The sequence below is a fragment of the Physeter macrocephalus genome, chromosome 15, assembly GCF_002837175.3.
Source record: "Physeter macrocephalus isolate SW-GA chromosome 15, ASM283717v5, whole genome shotgun sequence".
Classification (NCBI taxonomy): Eukaryota; Metazoa; Chordata; class Mammalia; order Artiodactyla; family Physeteridae; genus Physeter; species Physeter macrocephalus.
In genome coordinates this window covers 75,095,860-75,111,085 of record NC_041228.1, presented here as the reverse complement: position 1 = coordinate 75,111,085, position 15,226 = coordinate 75,095,860, and the positions used below count along the sequence as shown (strand labels likewise).

General features: G+C 39.6%; 1 protein-coding gene across 1 annotated transcript; it reads right to left on the bottom strand.

Moving 5' to 3' along the window:
- Positions 1–6,013: 6,013 nt before the first annotated feature.
- Positions 6,014–14,255, bottom strand: CYP7A1 (cytochrome P450 family 7 subfamily A member 1). The gene is made up of 6 exons (XM_007113319.2): positions 14,133–14,255; positions 12,337–12,577; positions 10,858–11,435; positions 8,867–8,997; positions 7,126–7,301; positions 6,014–6,505 (listed from the first exon to the last, which is right to left on the bottom strand). The coding sequence occupies exons 1-6, from the start codon at positions 14,210–14,212 to the stop codon at positions 6,206–6,208; spliced, it is 1,506 nt and encodes a 501-aa protein (XP_007113381.2). The 5' UTR covers positions 14,213–14,255; the 3' UTR covers positions 6,014–6,205.
- Positions 14,256–15,226: the final 971 nt, after the last annotated feature.

Sequence of the window (15,226 nt, the reverse complement as noted above, 5' to 3'; positions counted from 1 at the left end):
AAACGTTTCTTGTATTTTCTCCATTCTATTTCCAAGATTTTGGATCATCTTTACTATCATTACTCTGAATTATTTTTCAGGTAGACTGCCTATGTCCTCCTCATTTGTTTGGTCTGGTGGCATTTTACGTTGCTCCTTCATTTGCTGTGTGTTTCTCTGTCTTCTCATTTTGCTGAACTTACTGTGTTTGGGGTCTCCTTTTCACAGGCTGCAGTTTCGTAGTTCCCATTGTTTTTGGTGTCTGCTCCCAGTGGCTAAGGTTAGTTCAGTGGGTTGTGTAGGCTTCCTGGTGGGGGGACTGGTGCCTGTGTTCTGGTAGATGAGGTTGGATCTTGTCTTTCTGGTGGGCAGGACCACGTCCGGTGGTGTGTTTTCGGGTGTCTGTGACCTTATTATGATTTTAGGCAGCCTCTCTGTTGATGGGTGGTGTTGTGTTCCTGTCTTGCTAGTTGTTTGGCATAGGGTGTCCAGCACTTCAACCTGCTGGTCATTGAGTGGAGTTGGGTCTTAGCATTGAGATGGAGAGCTCTGGGAGAGCTACTGCCATTTGATATTACATGGAGCTGGGAGGTCTCTGGTGGACCAATGTCCTGATCTTAGCTCTGCCACCTCAGAGACACAGGCCTGACACCTGGCCAGAGCACCAAGACCCTGTCAGCCACACGGCTCAGAAGAAACGAGAGAAAAAAAAGAAAGAAAGAAAAAATAAAATAAAATAAATTTAAAATTAAAAATTATTAAAAAAAAAATTTTTTTTAAAGTTCTTAAGAACCTAGGGGCAAGACAAGAATAAAGATGCAGATGTAGAGAATGTACTTGAGAAAACAGGTAGGGGGAAGGGTAAGCAGAAACTAACACATCATTGTAATGCAATTATACTCCAATAAAGATGTTTAAAAAAGAAAGAAAGAAAGAAGCAGCCAAACCAAAAAATAAATCCACCAATGATAACAAGCACTTAAAAACTATACTTAAAAAAGAAAAAAAAGGACAGACAGAACCATAGGACAAATGGTAAAAGCAAAGCTACACAGAAGAAATCACACAAATAAGCATACACATACACACTCACAAAAAGAGAAAAAGGAAAAAATATATATATCTATATGTTAAAAAAAAAAGGAAGAGAGCAACCAAATCAATAAACAAATCTACCAATGATAATAAACTCTAAATACTAAACTAAGATAAACATAAAACCAGGAACAAATCAGATGCAGAAAGCAAACCCCAAGTCCAGAGTTGCTCCCAAAGTCCACCTCCTCAATTTGGGATGATTCGTGGTCTATTCAGGTATTCCACATATGCAGGTACATCAAGTTGATTGTGGGGATTTAATCCACTGCTCCTGAGGCTGTTGGGAGAGATTTCCCTTTCTCTTCTTTGTTCGCACAATTCCCGAGGTTCAGCTTTGGATCTGGCCCCACCTCTGCGTGTAGGTCGCCTGAGGGCGTCTGTTCCCCACCCAGAAGGGATGAGGTTAAAGGAGCAGCTGATTCGGGGGCTCTGGCTCACTCAGGCCAGGGGGAGGAAGGGGTACGGATGCGGGGCGAGCCTGCGCGGCAGAGGCCGGCGTGACGTTGCACCAGTCTGGGGCTCGCCGTGCGTTCTCCCGGGGAAGCTGTCCCTGGATCCCGGGGCCCTGGCAGTGGCGGGTTGCACAGGCTCCCGGGAGGGGAGGTGGGGAGAGTGACCTGTGCTCGCACACAGGCTTCTTGGTGGCGGCAGCAGCGGCCTTAGCGTCTCATGCCCGTCTCTGGGGTCCGCGCTGGTAGCTGCGGCTCGCGCCCGTCTCTGGAGCTCCTTTAAGCGGCGCGCTGAATCCTCTCTCCTCGCGCACCAGGAAACAGAGGTAAGAAAAAGTCTCTTGTCTCTTCGGTAGCTCCGCACCCGTCTCTGGAGCTCCTTTAAGCGGCGCGCTTAAACCCCTCTCCTCGCGCCCCAGGAAACAAAGAGGCAAGAAAAAGGCTCTTGCCTCTTCGGCAGTTCCAGACCTTCTCCCGGACTCCCTCCCGGCCAGCCGTGGCGCACTAACCCCTTCAGGCTGTGTTCACGCCGCCAACCCCAGTCCTCTCCCGGCTTCGGGACTGAAGCCCGAGCCTCAGCTCCCAGCCCCGCCCGCCTCGGCGGGTGAGCAGACAAGCCTCTCGGGCTGGTGAGTGCCGGTCGGCGCCGATCCTCTGCGGGAATCTCTCCGCTTTGCCCTCCGCACCCCTGTGGCTGCGCTCTCCTCCGCGGCTCCGAAGCTCCCCCCAACCCCGCCACCCGCAGTCTCCGCCCGCGAAGGGGCTCCTAGTGTGTGGAAACCTTTCCTCCTTCACGGCTCCCTCCCACTGGTGCAGGTTCTGTCCCTATTCTTTGTCTCTGTTTTTTCTTTTTTCTTTCGCCCTACCCAGGTACGTGGGGAGTTTCTTGCCTTTTGGGAGGTCTGAGGTCTTCTGCCAGCGTTCAGTAGGTGTTCTGTAGGAGTTGTTCCACGTGTAGGTGTATTTCTGATGTATTTGTGGGGAGGAAGGTGATCTCCATGTCTCACTCCTCCGCCATCTTGGAGATCTCTCCTAGGCTTATTTGACCTTACAACTGGTTACTAAAAATTTTTTTTTAAATTTTAGGCCCCTGTTTCAAATAAAGATCTTGGCTAAATGGGATGATTTAGCCTTCAAGAAAGTTCTAAATTAAGGTTGTTTACAAAAAAAAATTATATCTGGGTTTTGTTTTGATGTAGTCCCCTCACATGCTTTCTTTTTTAAAGTGAAAAAAAATCTCATATACTAGTGCATTTTTTAAAAGTTAATAAAATTGTAGAACAATATAGCCTGTGGGATTGCTCTTTGACAGGAGTTGGCAAACGTTTTCTGTAAAGGCCCAGATAGTAAATATTGTTGGCTTTGCAACCACGTGGTCTTTGTTGCAACTACTCAGCTCTGCAACTGCATTGTAAGAGCAGCTGGAGACAAGAGCTCAAATAAAGGGGCATACTGTGTCTCAAGAAAACTTCACTTATTGACATCGAAATCTGAGCTTCGTGTGATTTCCATATGTCATGAAAGATTATTCTTCTTTTGATTCTTTTCCAACCAATAAAAAAATGTAAAAACCACTCTTAGCTTTCAATCTATACAAAAACAGGACACCTTTGGCCCACAGTGCTATGGACTAGTAACCCCTCCTGTACAAGAATAAAGATGTGGAAAGATGTGTGGACACATTCAGCAAGTGACAGGCACTTCCCTTTATTCTGCTTCACAGATGTTGCATTTTTTTTACAGATTGAAGGTTTGTGTCAACCCTGCATCGAACAAGTGTATCAGCACCATTTTTCCAACAGCATTTTCTCACTTTGTGTCTCTGTGTCACATTTTGGTAATTCTTGCACTTTTCACACTTTTTCGTTATTATTATATTTGCTCTGGTCGATCTGTGATCTTGGATGTTGCTATTGTAATTGTTTTAGAGCACCATGAACCACGCCCATATAAGACGGCAAAGTTAGTAAATGTTGTGTGCGTTCTGACGGCTCCACCCACAGGCTGTTCTGCTCTCTCCCTGTCCTCGGGCCTCCCTATTCCCGAGACACAACAGTATTGAAATTAGGCCAATTAATAACCCTACAATGGCCTCTAAGTGTTCAGGTGAGAGGAGGAGTCCCACGTCTCTCATTTTAAATCAAAAGCTAGAAATGATGAAGCTTAGTGAGGAAGGCATGTCCAAGTTGAGATACGCTAAAAGCCAGGCCTCTGGTACCAGTTAGCCAAGATGTAAATGCAAAGGAAAAGTTCTTGAAGGAAATTAAAAGTGCTACTCCCTGGGACTTCCCTGGTGGCCCAGTGGTTAAGAATCCGTGTGCTAATGCAGGCGACACGGGTTCGAGCCCTGGTCCGGGAAGATCCCACATGCTGCGGAGCATCTAAGCCCGTGCGCCACAACTACAGGGCCTGTGCTCTAGAGCCCGTGAGCCACAACTAGGCCACGTGTAGCAATGAAGACCCCACACAGCCAAAAATAAATAAATAAATAAACTGCTACTCCCGTGAACACAGGAGCAATAAGAGAGTGAAACAGCCTTATTGTTGATATGGAGAAAGTCTCAGGGGTCTGGACAGAAGATCAAACTAGCCACAACATTCCCTTAAGCTAAAGCCTAATCCAGAGCAAGGCCCTAACTCTCTTCAATACTATGAAGGTTGAGAGAGGTAAGGAAGCTGCAGAAGAAAAGTTTGGAGCCAGCAGAGGTTGGTTCATGAGGTTTAAGGAAAGAAGCCGTCTTCGTAACATCAAAGTGCAAAGTGAGGCAGCAAGTGCTGATGTAGAAGCTGCAGCAAGTTATCCAGAAGATCTAGCTAAGATATTCATGAAGGTGGCTACACTAAACAACAGATTTTCAGTGTAGAAGAAACAGCCCTATATTGGAAGAAGATACCATCTAGGAGTTTCCTAGCTAGAGAGGACAAGTCAATGCCTGGCTTCAAAGCTTTGAAGGACAGGCTGACCCTCTTCTTTTAGGATGATGAGTTCTTCTTATGGTTGAGCAAAGAAAGTGGTATCTTGGGATGGAATCTACTCCTGGCGAAGATACTGTGAAGGTTATTGAAGTGTCAACAAAGAATTTAGAATATATACACTTAGTTGATATAGCAGTGGTAGGATTTGAGAGGACTGACTCCAGTTTTCAAAGAAGTTGAAAGCATCAGATGATGATTAGCACTTTTTAGGAATAAAGTATTTTTTAATTAAGGTATGTACATTTTTTTATAGATACAATGCTAGTGCACACTTAATAGACTAAAATATGGTGTAAAAACATAACTTTTATATACACTGGGAAACCAAAAAAATTCATGTGACTTGCTTTATTGGGGAGATCTGGAACCAAACCTGCAATATCTCCAAGAGGTGCCTATATAAAACATATTAGGAAAGGAAACCACGTTAGAAATTTAGCTTAAAACAAATTTTCTGTAAAAGAATTTTGTTCATCTTGAGCCACATCTAAATAAGTTTAGTTTTCTTGGTATGAAAAATAACCTATGTAGGAGATAATTCCATGATAATATTATTAATTAATTTAATAAATAGCAAGATTAAAAATCTTTAATGAATTTTATGAAGTGTGCTGGAGATTTTTGAGTGAATAATTATTTTGCTTTTTCTAAGAAATGCATAATGAACAAAATTGTTGCAACTTATCAGTAGGTAAATGCTTTAAACATTTGGAATATTTAAAAATTTAAAACTTACAAATTCACACTTTTATTTCTGAAAGGTGAATCATTTCAACATCATCAAATGTTATAATATGTTCTTAGTATTTGTAGTACAAGGAAAAAGTTAAATATAATTTACATATAAATACATAGAGAAATATCAATAAAAATATTATAGCTGATAACTCCAGCACTTAAAATATTTTAAAAGAAATTATTCTTTTCATAGATGCATATTTAGTAATATCAGAAAAAAACTGCCTTTTCTGAAAAAAAACTTCCAATTAATATGAAATCTAATGATAGACAAGATCATTGAAACCTGACACAGACATTAGCGTTTCCAGAAAAAATAAATTAAAACCTAAAGAGAATATATTGAAACCATCTTTAATGTTCTCAGGACATCAAGATCGTCATTTTAAAAGCCATGAATACTGGATATAAGGAAAGCTGAAAACATTTTCTTTTTATTAGAAGGCATGATATAATCCTTTAAAATATCCTTTATAATATACATCTACACGCGTAGGGCCCCATATCTGGTCAAAAAGTCATGAGTTTCACTAAAACGTGAACGTGTACGTTTTGCATAACTGTTGGGTGGTTTTTATAAAAATAAAGCAGTTTCCTTAGGAAAAAAAAGAAATTTTGCCAATTGGAATATCTTCATTCTGGGAAAAAAAAAAAAGAAAAAAGACTTTTTCCTCTGAAAATAATGAAGTTCAGTCCATGGCTATATGAACATTCACTGACTTATTGAAATGAAAACGAATAATCGTGCTTCTAGGAACTAGTTTTTTTTTCACTTGCAGGGTCTGAAATAGCCTCTGCAAACCATCAACAAGACGTTAAGATTCACAAGCAAGCGCCGGTGAACAGAACTGGACCTGCTGCATCCGTTCTACCGCCACTAAACATGTCTGTCCAAAGGGATTGGTAAATGACGGTGCTCTGCAGTCTTGTAACAGCATCAGGGGTCCTCTTTTCCAAGCATATGTTCACAGATGTTTGAATTTATATCTAAACTCAATATCATTTAATGGCGGTAAAATGCCCAGGCCTGCCCGGGACTGGTCCAAAGCAGGACATTGAACAGAGCTCTCCACAAGCTCCAGTTCAAAATAGGAAAGCATCAGAATCAAAAATTGCTTGATTTCCTGGACAGCAAATAATCTTCCAGGACATATAGTTGCTCCTGACCCAAAGGGCATGTAGTAATACTTTAACTTGAGTCCATTACTATAGAAGGTGGTCTTTGTCTTCCCATTTTCATCAAGATAGCGATCATATTTAAATGTCTGCAATAAAGATACAAAGACAACAAATGTATAAGCTAGTTTAAAAGGAATTTATCTTTTTCTTAATCTGGAAGTTGCAAAGAGTAATTTTCTTTTTTAATCCAATCTATGAGTAATTTAGCAAATACCCCACCTTGAATCAGAAAGTAATACGAAACTGGAACTTAAGGAGAACTGGTGGGAAAGGGAAACCTTTATACCTCCTATCCCGCCTGGGCAACTAGTTCCTCTCTCTGTTAGGCAGAACTAGAAAGACGGATTCAAATCAGGAGCAAGAGGAGTCAGTATATTAGCCCCTAATTCCCTGGATTTGGGAGCAGTCACTTTTTAAAGAAGAAGAAAGGCAGCAGCTTTATTATCACAATTGCAGATATAATCTAGTAGAGATTATGTAATGACCAATACCAGGAATAAAAATTAAAATTTCAAGCTGTCATCCAAATTCTCCAAATTAGATAAGTATTTGACGTTAATAAAAGAGACAGTCCCTGTGGTTTCAATGATCAAATGAATTCTGCAATGGTAAATTTCTTCTTTATTTCAATCTGGGTAGACATCACCTGGATACTGATTTTTTTTTTTTTTTTCTGGTTTCTGAACTCTGATGAACAGTCACTTACCAAAGGTTCTGGGTAGATTTCTGGATCTAAATGCATTAACTGCGGATAAAGAGCTATGATGTCATCTTTGCGGATATTATAGGAACCGTCCTGGAGGTGCAAAGTGAAATCCTCTTTAGCAGTCCGGATGTTGAGGGAAGCACTGGAAAGCCTCAGAGACTCCTTGATGATACTGTCTAAAGATTTTAAAAGGAAGAAAGGAGGAGAGGGAAGGGAGAAGGAAGAACAAAGTATTTATAAAGGCCACGTAATGTAGAGTCTGAAATAACTTCTAGCAGCCTATAACACAAGCCTAAAGAGACTGTGGGAAGCTGGCCAGATAAAAATTTCTCAAACTTTTTCTGTGCTGTGATCAATGATTCAGTTGTGTCTGAATGTATTTCTAATCTGATAATCTGAGTTAATAATCTTTTGGTAAAGATTTGATCTTCTTGGTCATCCATGGGAACTAGACTTTCATAATTTTATGGAAAAATAATCTTATTTCTACAAGATACTAGACATCTAATACAATTGGAAAAAATCAGTAAATCACTTTCATGTGAATTATTCAGAGTTTATCACTTTTTTTTTTTTTTTGCGGTACGCGGGCCTCTCACTGCTGTGGCCTCTCCCGCTGCGGAGCACAGGCTCCGGACGCGCAGGCTCAGCGGCCGTGGCTCACGGGCCCAGCCGCTCCGCGGCACGTGGGATCCTCCCGGACCGGGGCACGAACCCGGTTCCCCTGCATCGGCAGGCGGACGCGCAACCACTGCGCCACCAGGGAAGCCCGCAAAGTTTATCACTTTTGAGATTTAATATACTAACACTTTTGCATAGAAATAGTTTTCCAGATGTTTAATGCAGCTTCACTTCGGTGTTTACAAGAACCCATTTTTATCATTACACTATGATGTTGTGTGATTATGCCCTGCATTCTGGTAAGGACATAAAGGGACACAAAGAACACGCTGAGGATAGCTGAAATATACGATGAGAAAGTCTCGCCTGACCTTCCAGTCTCTGTCCTTTTAATTGTCATGCTTTAAGTGCTCGTCACATGACTGTGCATAAAATCACAGCATGTTAGCAATTTATTTCACAAGTGAGAAAATAAGACCCCCAAAAGTGAAACGACATGTCCGTGGTTTCTACGGCAGGGCAGAGTCCCACGTGGAGCCTGTGCTCCTTGCCCTCTAGTCCCTTCCGCTACGACACCCTGCCCCTGAAAGCATACGTTGGTTTATTTCCTCTAGAGAAACATAACGAAAACAAAGAGAAAACTCTTTCTTACTCTAAAAATATGGTACTTTCGTATTTCTGTAAAATCCAGAGAAGCAAACATTTTTTCAATGAAATAACCTTCCACCCCACCACCCAACCCATGCAGCTAATTGTGGTTTCATGATGGTACTTTTTCCCCTTTCATTTCATGAAAATGAGTAGCCCATTAACTATAAGATTACTGGTAAGAGCAGTAACAAATGAGGCAGAGCAGGGCAGCACAGAGAAGAGGTTGAAAGTGCAGAGTCAAGAGCTCCACATTATCGCTGTCATTGGTTCCACCATCCAATCCCAGGCAGTGAGTTAACCTCTAAGTGCCCATTTCCTCACTTGTTATATACAAATATTGAGTTGGCCAAAAAAGTTCGGGTTTTTCCGAACAAGTAAGTAAGTATGCAACAAGTAAGTGCGTGATGTGTACTGCCAATTCCTGTTAGGAGGATGCAGTAAATGACATGTAACAACACAGCAAACACACCTAGCACGGGCATGTCATCCAGTTGTATCCGGTTCAAATAAACTGGATTGTCTTCAAAGCTAATTTTTTGACCAGCATTCTCTAGCATTTTATTCACTTCTTCAGTGGCCGCTTTCATTGCCTCCGGGTTCCTATGAAAGGTTAAGAGAAAAGAAAAGATGTACAGAACAGTTTTTTTCTCTACCAAAAGGTCTGCAAACAAATAGGCGTTTCCCCTTCTTTTAACCAGGTGGTCAAGATACAGAGAAGGTTGGAAAGGGACATTCCCATTCATTTTTTACTCTATTTTATAGTTGTGTTTTAAGTCCTTGGATGTTAGCAAGAACTGTTGCCTTAAAAGTGTCCCGTGGGCTTCCCTGGTGGCACAGCGGTTGAGAATCCGCCTGCCATTGCAGGGGACACCTGTTCGAGCCCTGGTCCGGGAAGATCCCACATGCCGTGGAGCAACTAAGCCTGCGAGCCACAACTACTGAGCCCTCATGCTGCAACTACTGAAGCCTGTGTGCCTAGAGCCCGTGCTCCGCAGCAAGAGAAGCCACCGCAATGAGAAGCCTGTGCACCGCAACGAAGAGTAGCCCGCGCTCGCCGCAACTAGAGAAAGCCCGCGCGCAGCAACGAAGACCCAACGCAGCCAAAAATAAATAAATAAAATAAATAAATTTATAAAAAATAAAAGGGTCCTGCTACATAGAAGTAAAACTTTGACCAGACTTTTATAAATAAATGTTTCTAATAAGGATTAAATGGTTAAATTAGTCATATGCGTGGCAATTGAGAAAGAAAATCGCATCCAAGATAACAATTCTAAAGTACTGGCTAAAATGCCAAAGGAAATTTATATTTACTCTTAACATGCATGTGATTCCACGTAGAACAGCTTTTCCATTTACATAATAATTTATTGTTCTAACACTTTGACTGGTGCTACTTCACTTTAGTGCATTGAGGTTTACTGGATCCTCAGTGCCCTGGTAATGTAGCCATATAACATGATCACAGTAAACTGAGTCTCAGAAATGTTTGACTGGTAAGTCTTTGCATGCTTATCGTGAAATGGCTACTCTTACCTATAGGATAGAAAACTGATGCTGTAACCTCACTGTAAATATGTGAATTTATTCCAGAAAGAGCTTTCTCAAGTAAAAACTTTGGAAGGCATTTAAACTTTGAGAAAGATTAGTAATGGTTTTTTATATCTGAAATTGTTTAAAATTTTTTTATATTAAAGCCATAAAATTATCAGCCTTCAATGAAACTTTGGCATTCCCGATCCTATGGAATAATAATTTTGTGTCTATGTGACACGATTTTATGTCTGTGTGACACTCAACGTCCAATTGAACTGGAATAATTCAATAAACCATTTGAATGTCAAATTCCCAAAAGACTATCACTCTGGGAAGACATCACATTATGCAAAATATATGTTACATACAGGTTTTTTAAAATATATAGTTTTAAAAGGCAAACTCTAGCGGAATCCCATCAATAATAATATATTATGATTCTTATTCATAGCTATCAGAGTTGCTCGAATAGTATGATGGCAATCACTAACAGTGAAAAAACAGTTAATGCACAGATGAATAAGATATAGGCACTGTTCTTTTCACTGACAATACGTCAGTAATCACACAAGGATATTTTTATGATTATAAAGACCAAATTCATGGACCTTAGGAGGTGTCATGAAGAACAGCTTGGAGTTAAGAGCCAGGGCTCTGGTGCAGACAGCCTACACTGACCCTGTACCAGCACGTTCCTTTCCCTGGGACGGTCTCTGCTTCTACAAGATGTGTTTACCAGTCACAGCTGTTTTTGGAGGGTTAGATGAGCTGATACATGTTAAACTTTTACAAGGGTAAATACCACATTCTTGATTGACAGCATGAGAAGGTACCACGTCTTTTTTTTTTTTTTTTTTTAGTTAAAATGGTTGAATTTCTGCTTTCACCTAAAATGAAGAAATAAATGGATAATTTGCTAATTACCTAATCATCTGAAATAAGCTCCAGAAAGCCGCTGGAATGGTGTTTGCTTGCGAGGCCCAGAGGACAGCAACGAGAGACTTGGCTTTCTCCGTGTCGTCCAAGGCGGAGAGCGTGTCACTCAGAAACCTGACCAGTTCCGAGATGTGGTCTCTCTTTCTGAGTTTCTGGAGCCGCAAGCCCTCCGCCAGTTTCTCCCGGGCGTAGTGGCCCGTCTTGAACATGTGAATGGGGAAACCTGCTACCAGGGCCGGAAAGATTTTGTCAAATTGCTTGAAGTGGTCCAGGTGATTTAGAATGAGTGCTTTTTGTGCATCTTGCCCTGTGAGATCTTTGCCAAAGAGCGTGAAATACCCAGCTTCGAACATCACTCGGTAGCAAAAGGCATACATCCCCTCTGACATCCAGGTGGGCGTCTTGGGCTTGGGAGCCACCTGGGGTCTCAGGACAAGTTGGAGGTTTTCCATCATGGCTTCTGTGAGGGAATTCAAGGCATCGCCCTGCAGAGTCTTGATGATAGTTTTACTTATGTTGTCGGTGGTATCTCCATCACTGGGGTCAATACTTCTGTGTCCAAATGCCTGACCGTAAATGAAATGTGTGAAAAAAGAAATTAAACCTGACCTAAGACTAGTAGATGTCGGAAACACAGATTAGATGCTTTCATGATTCTCTACCTGTTGAAACAACAAAAAAGGAAAACCGGCCTTCCCACATGCAATTTCATAGCACTTTATAAATGGCCAAATCACGCCCTTCCTTCAAGGCCAAGTCTGAGTCCCAGATTATCAGTGACACTTCCCTCACAACCACTCTGGTTTTCTATTTCTTATTTTTCTTATGCTTCTGCATTTATTTGCACATTAATTTGGTACTAATCAAGAATGTTTTTAATCATTAGTTCTCTTTTATATTCTTTGTAGATGTATCTTAACCAGACTTTAAGCTACTTAGTAGCAGAGACCAGTTCTAATATTTCTTTGCAGAGACTCACTTAATATTGATTAATTTTTTCTCTATAAAAGAGCCTCTTAGATCTCATCTAAGTGATGCCAAAATATCTGGTCAATTCCTTAACAAAATTAAACAACTGTGTGGCATGAGTGTGGTAAAACAATTGTTGAACGTTAAGTTTCCAACTTGTACTCTGGGTCTTGTGTAGAAATTGTTGACCTGAGTGAGTTTGTACCTGTCTTATTCATACCATGCCATCTGGTTCAGTAAAACGTTTAATTTTTATTTCACCCTCATAAGCTGATTAAGGAACGACAAAGCTATACCGATTTTGACTTTTTAAATGATTAATACCAAGAGATTCTGTCTAATTTGGTTTATTGGGTTTCTAAGAATCTCCATGTAAGGGTAACTCTCTTGAGCATCTCTGGCTTTACATCTGAGTATGTCAAAATGATTAAATAGATTGACATAGAAAAAGGTAGAAAATAAAAAAGCCGAATGCTATATAAATGCAAACCTGGTTACCTTTGCAGAAGCAGTGAAGTGAAATATTTTCCAATCAAAGTATTTTCCATGATACAGCACTTTATGGTACGACAAGGGATTGGTGATGAAGTGGACATAGTTTCCCATGAGTTTGCAGGTGAAAACATGACCATATTTCCTTTGATTTGCTCTGAGGAACTCAAGAGGATTGGCACCAAACTGCAGAGCACAACCCAGATATGGAATCAACCCATTCTTCAGAGGTGGTTCACCCATTTGCCTGTAAGACACGAAGAGATGGTAAATGTGGAAAATTGCACGTTGTTCTTTATTTATATTTATTTACATTAAATTTTTTACCCCTGACTTCAGACTTCAAAACTCTATAGTATATTGATACTTTTTTGGTTGGTGGGGCCCTGCTCCTTTACTAAAATAATGAGTTATATTAACCTAGTAACATGATATGTTGGTGAAAATGATAGCTAAATCCATCCATCCATCCATGCAGGCATTCGGCAAACGCTGAATGTCTAATATGTGCCCCTCACTCTTCCCAATGATAAGGATAAAAGGATCAACCAGGCCAACAAGATTTTCCCTATCAGTTAGAGATGAAACTACATTCTAGTGTTTATATTTTTTCTAAGCATCATTTGCCTAAGTATCTCAAAATGTTTCATTTGATTGTTTTCTCTAAAGGTATAGAATCCTGAATGACAAAAAGGATTGCAGAATTGAAGTTTTCAAAATCTTCATAGTTTAAATATATTATTATTCTGTAATGATAGTTGCAGAGGGGAATCTTTGAGAAATTAGCACATTATAAAGTGAAATTGAGTAAGGTAAGTATTGACATGGTTATAGATTATAATTCAGTGCTCTTTGATGCTATTTTAAATGTTTTTATTTAAGAATATAAACATTTATTTTCCAACGTAAACCACTATCCCTCTTGGTAGAATAACACGGCATAAAATAATTCTTTTTATTTTCACAGTTTGCAGATAAGTGGTTTAATTAAAACTAGAAACTACCAGTCCGGGTAGTTAATATTAAAATACCATAAAGGGCGAAACAAACAAAAATCAAACCTGTAAAAGGTAGACAGCACAGCAATCTACTTCTGTCTTTAGGAGATCGACAAAGCAGAGAAAATGTACATACCTCCCCACCAATACTCTTTGAGGCAATCAGAAGTTAAATAAACTATGGCTATGTATCTGATCCTATTAGTGTTTCTTGAACCAATTGTAAATGATACATACAACTAAAAGTGATGCCTCATACATTTAACAGTTTCCCAGTTCGCCATGGTTGATTATCAGTAAAAAGAAAATAGTAATAGAATGATCAGTGCAGGCTTTATACTCTTTCCCAGCTTAGACTGAGTGTATACAGTGCACAAGAACTAGATGAAAAAAGAACATTTATTTAGTCAGAGCATCTATTTAATCCACATGATAGGAACTGCCGATCCACTCACCACTTATATCCTTACTAATACAGACTTTCTCTTTACGTGCACACATAAACACACACACAGAGAGCTCATAAAATTTCTGTCAGTGATGTTTAACAAGTTCGTCCATTTTTACATTACCACTAGTATATGTCAATACTAAAAAGGAAACTTGGCCATTATATCTTTTGTGAGCTATAATAAAAAGGATACTTTCAAAATTTTAAATTACAATGTTTTACTTTAAAAAAATTAAGGAAGAAAATGCTAGCATATGTAAGTACAGAAAACCAACTTTATGGTACAACAATGAAGGTAAAAGAACATTAAATGAATGAACAAAAATGCAATTTAAAAGTAAAGCTTTCCTTACCTTCTCCTCACTCCAAGGAGAAGCCACAAACAACAGCACACTGCTGTAACAGCCCCCCAGATCAAAGAGATGCTCATCATTTTGCAGATCTAATGCAAAACTTCTGAGGAGGAGAGTCTGTGATGAGAGAGGTAAGGGTGTCACAACACAGACTCCAGCTAGACTTTTATATATGGTAAGATGCTTCACTTGAGTGATCAAAGCAAACAATTAACCATCCTATTAGGAAAAAAAAAAAATAACTGGCCTTGAACTAAGTCCACGGGTATCAGAAGAGGTTCCAAGACAATCAGAAACCTGCAATACTTGATAAGTTGAAGGTCTCTCAAACATATGTTGACTTAACATTCAGACCTGGGAATGACAGCTACTATTACAAATTTAGTATGCTTATAAAAAGAACAAGTAAACCTGTTCAGGATGAACATACCAAATAAAGAGGTAAAATATAATAATTTAAAGAAAAATAAGCATAAGTTATCATTAAGCTAATGATTGGATCTTGTTACATTTAAGAAGAAATCAATTTAAATGATTCATGAGAAATACAGCAGTCAAGTTCAAAGGAAAGAGAACGGGGTGAAATGTTTCTGCTGCTTCATGTTTCAGCGCTTTTACAAAATCACAGGTATTTTACTATACATAGTAACATGTTACCTAACATCCTCAAGAAAGTATCCCACGTAAATGCATCTTCCAATTAGACATAATTTATTTTAAAACATCAAAATTTTATTAACCATTTTATTCTAACTGAAAATATGTTTAGTAATTTTTCTAATTGTTAAAGGAATACAACTTCATTTCAAATAATTTAAGACTGAAACATATCTTGGTAGAAAGTCAATTCATAATTTACCTCCTCAACGACTGCCCACTCAGAGGTAACAACTGTTAACTGTTTGGTATATATCCTTCCAAACTTTATTTCTATACGCACTTATATAGTAATCGAGCACCTATTCTGTGCCAAGAACTCTTCAAAGGTATTCTGGCTACGGGTTTTAATAAGATGGACTTATTCCCTGCTCTAATGAAGACACTATTTCAGTAGAGAGACAGATAATAAAATTTAAGACTTATGAATAAAATAA

Excerpts from the sequence above, each read along its gene's own strand:
- CYP7A1 (XM_007113319.2), bottom strand. The coding sequence starts at position 14,212 with ATGATGAGCATCTCTTTGATCTGGGGGGCTGTTACAGCAGTGTGCTGT. Across the intron at positions 12,578-14,132 it reads CTCCTTGGAGTGAGGAGAAG|GCAAATGGGTGAACCACCTC; the intron begins GTAAGGAAAGCT and ends CGTGTCTTACAG. Across the intron at positions 6,506-7,125 it reads AAATCTACCCAGAACCTTTG|ACATTTAAATATGATCGCTA; the intron begins GTAAGTGACTGT and ends TCTTTATTGCAG.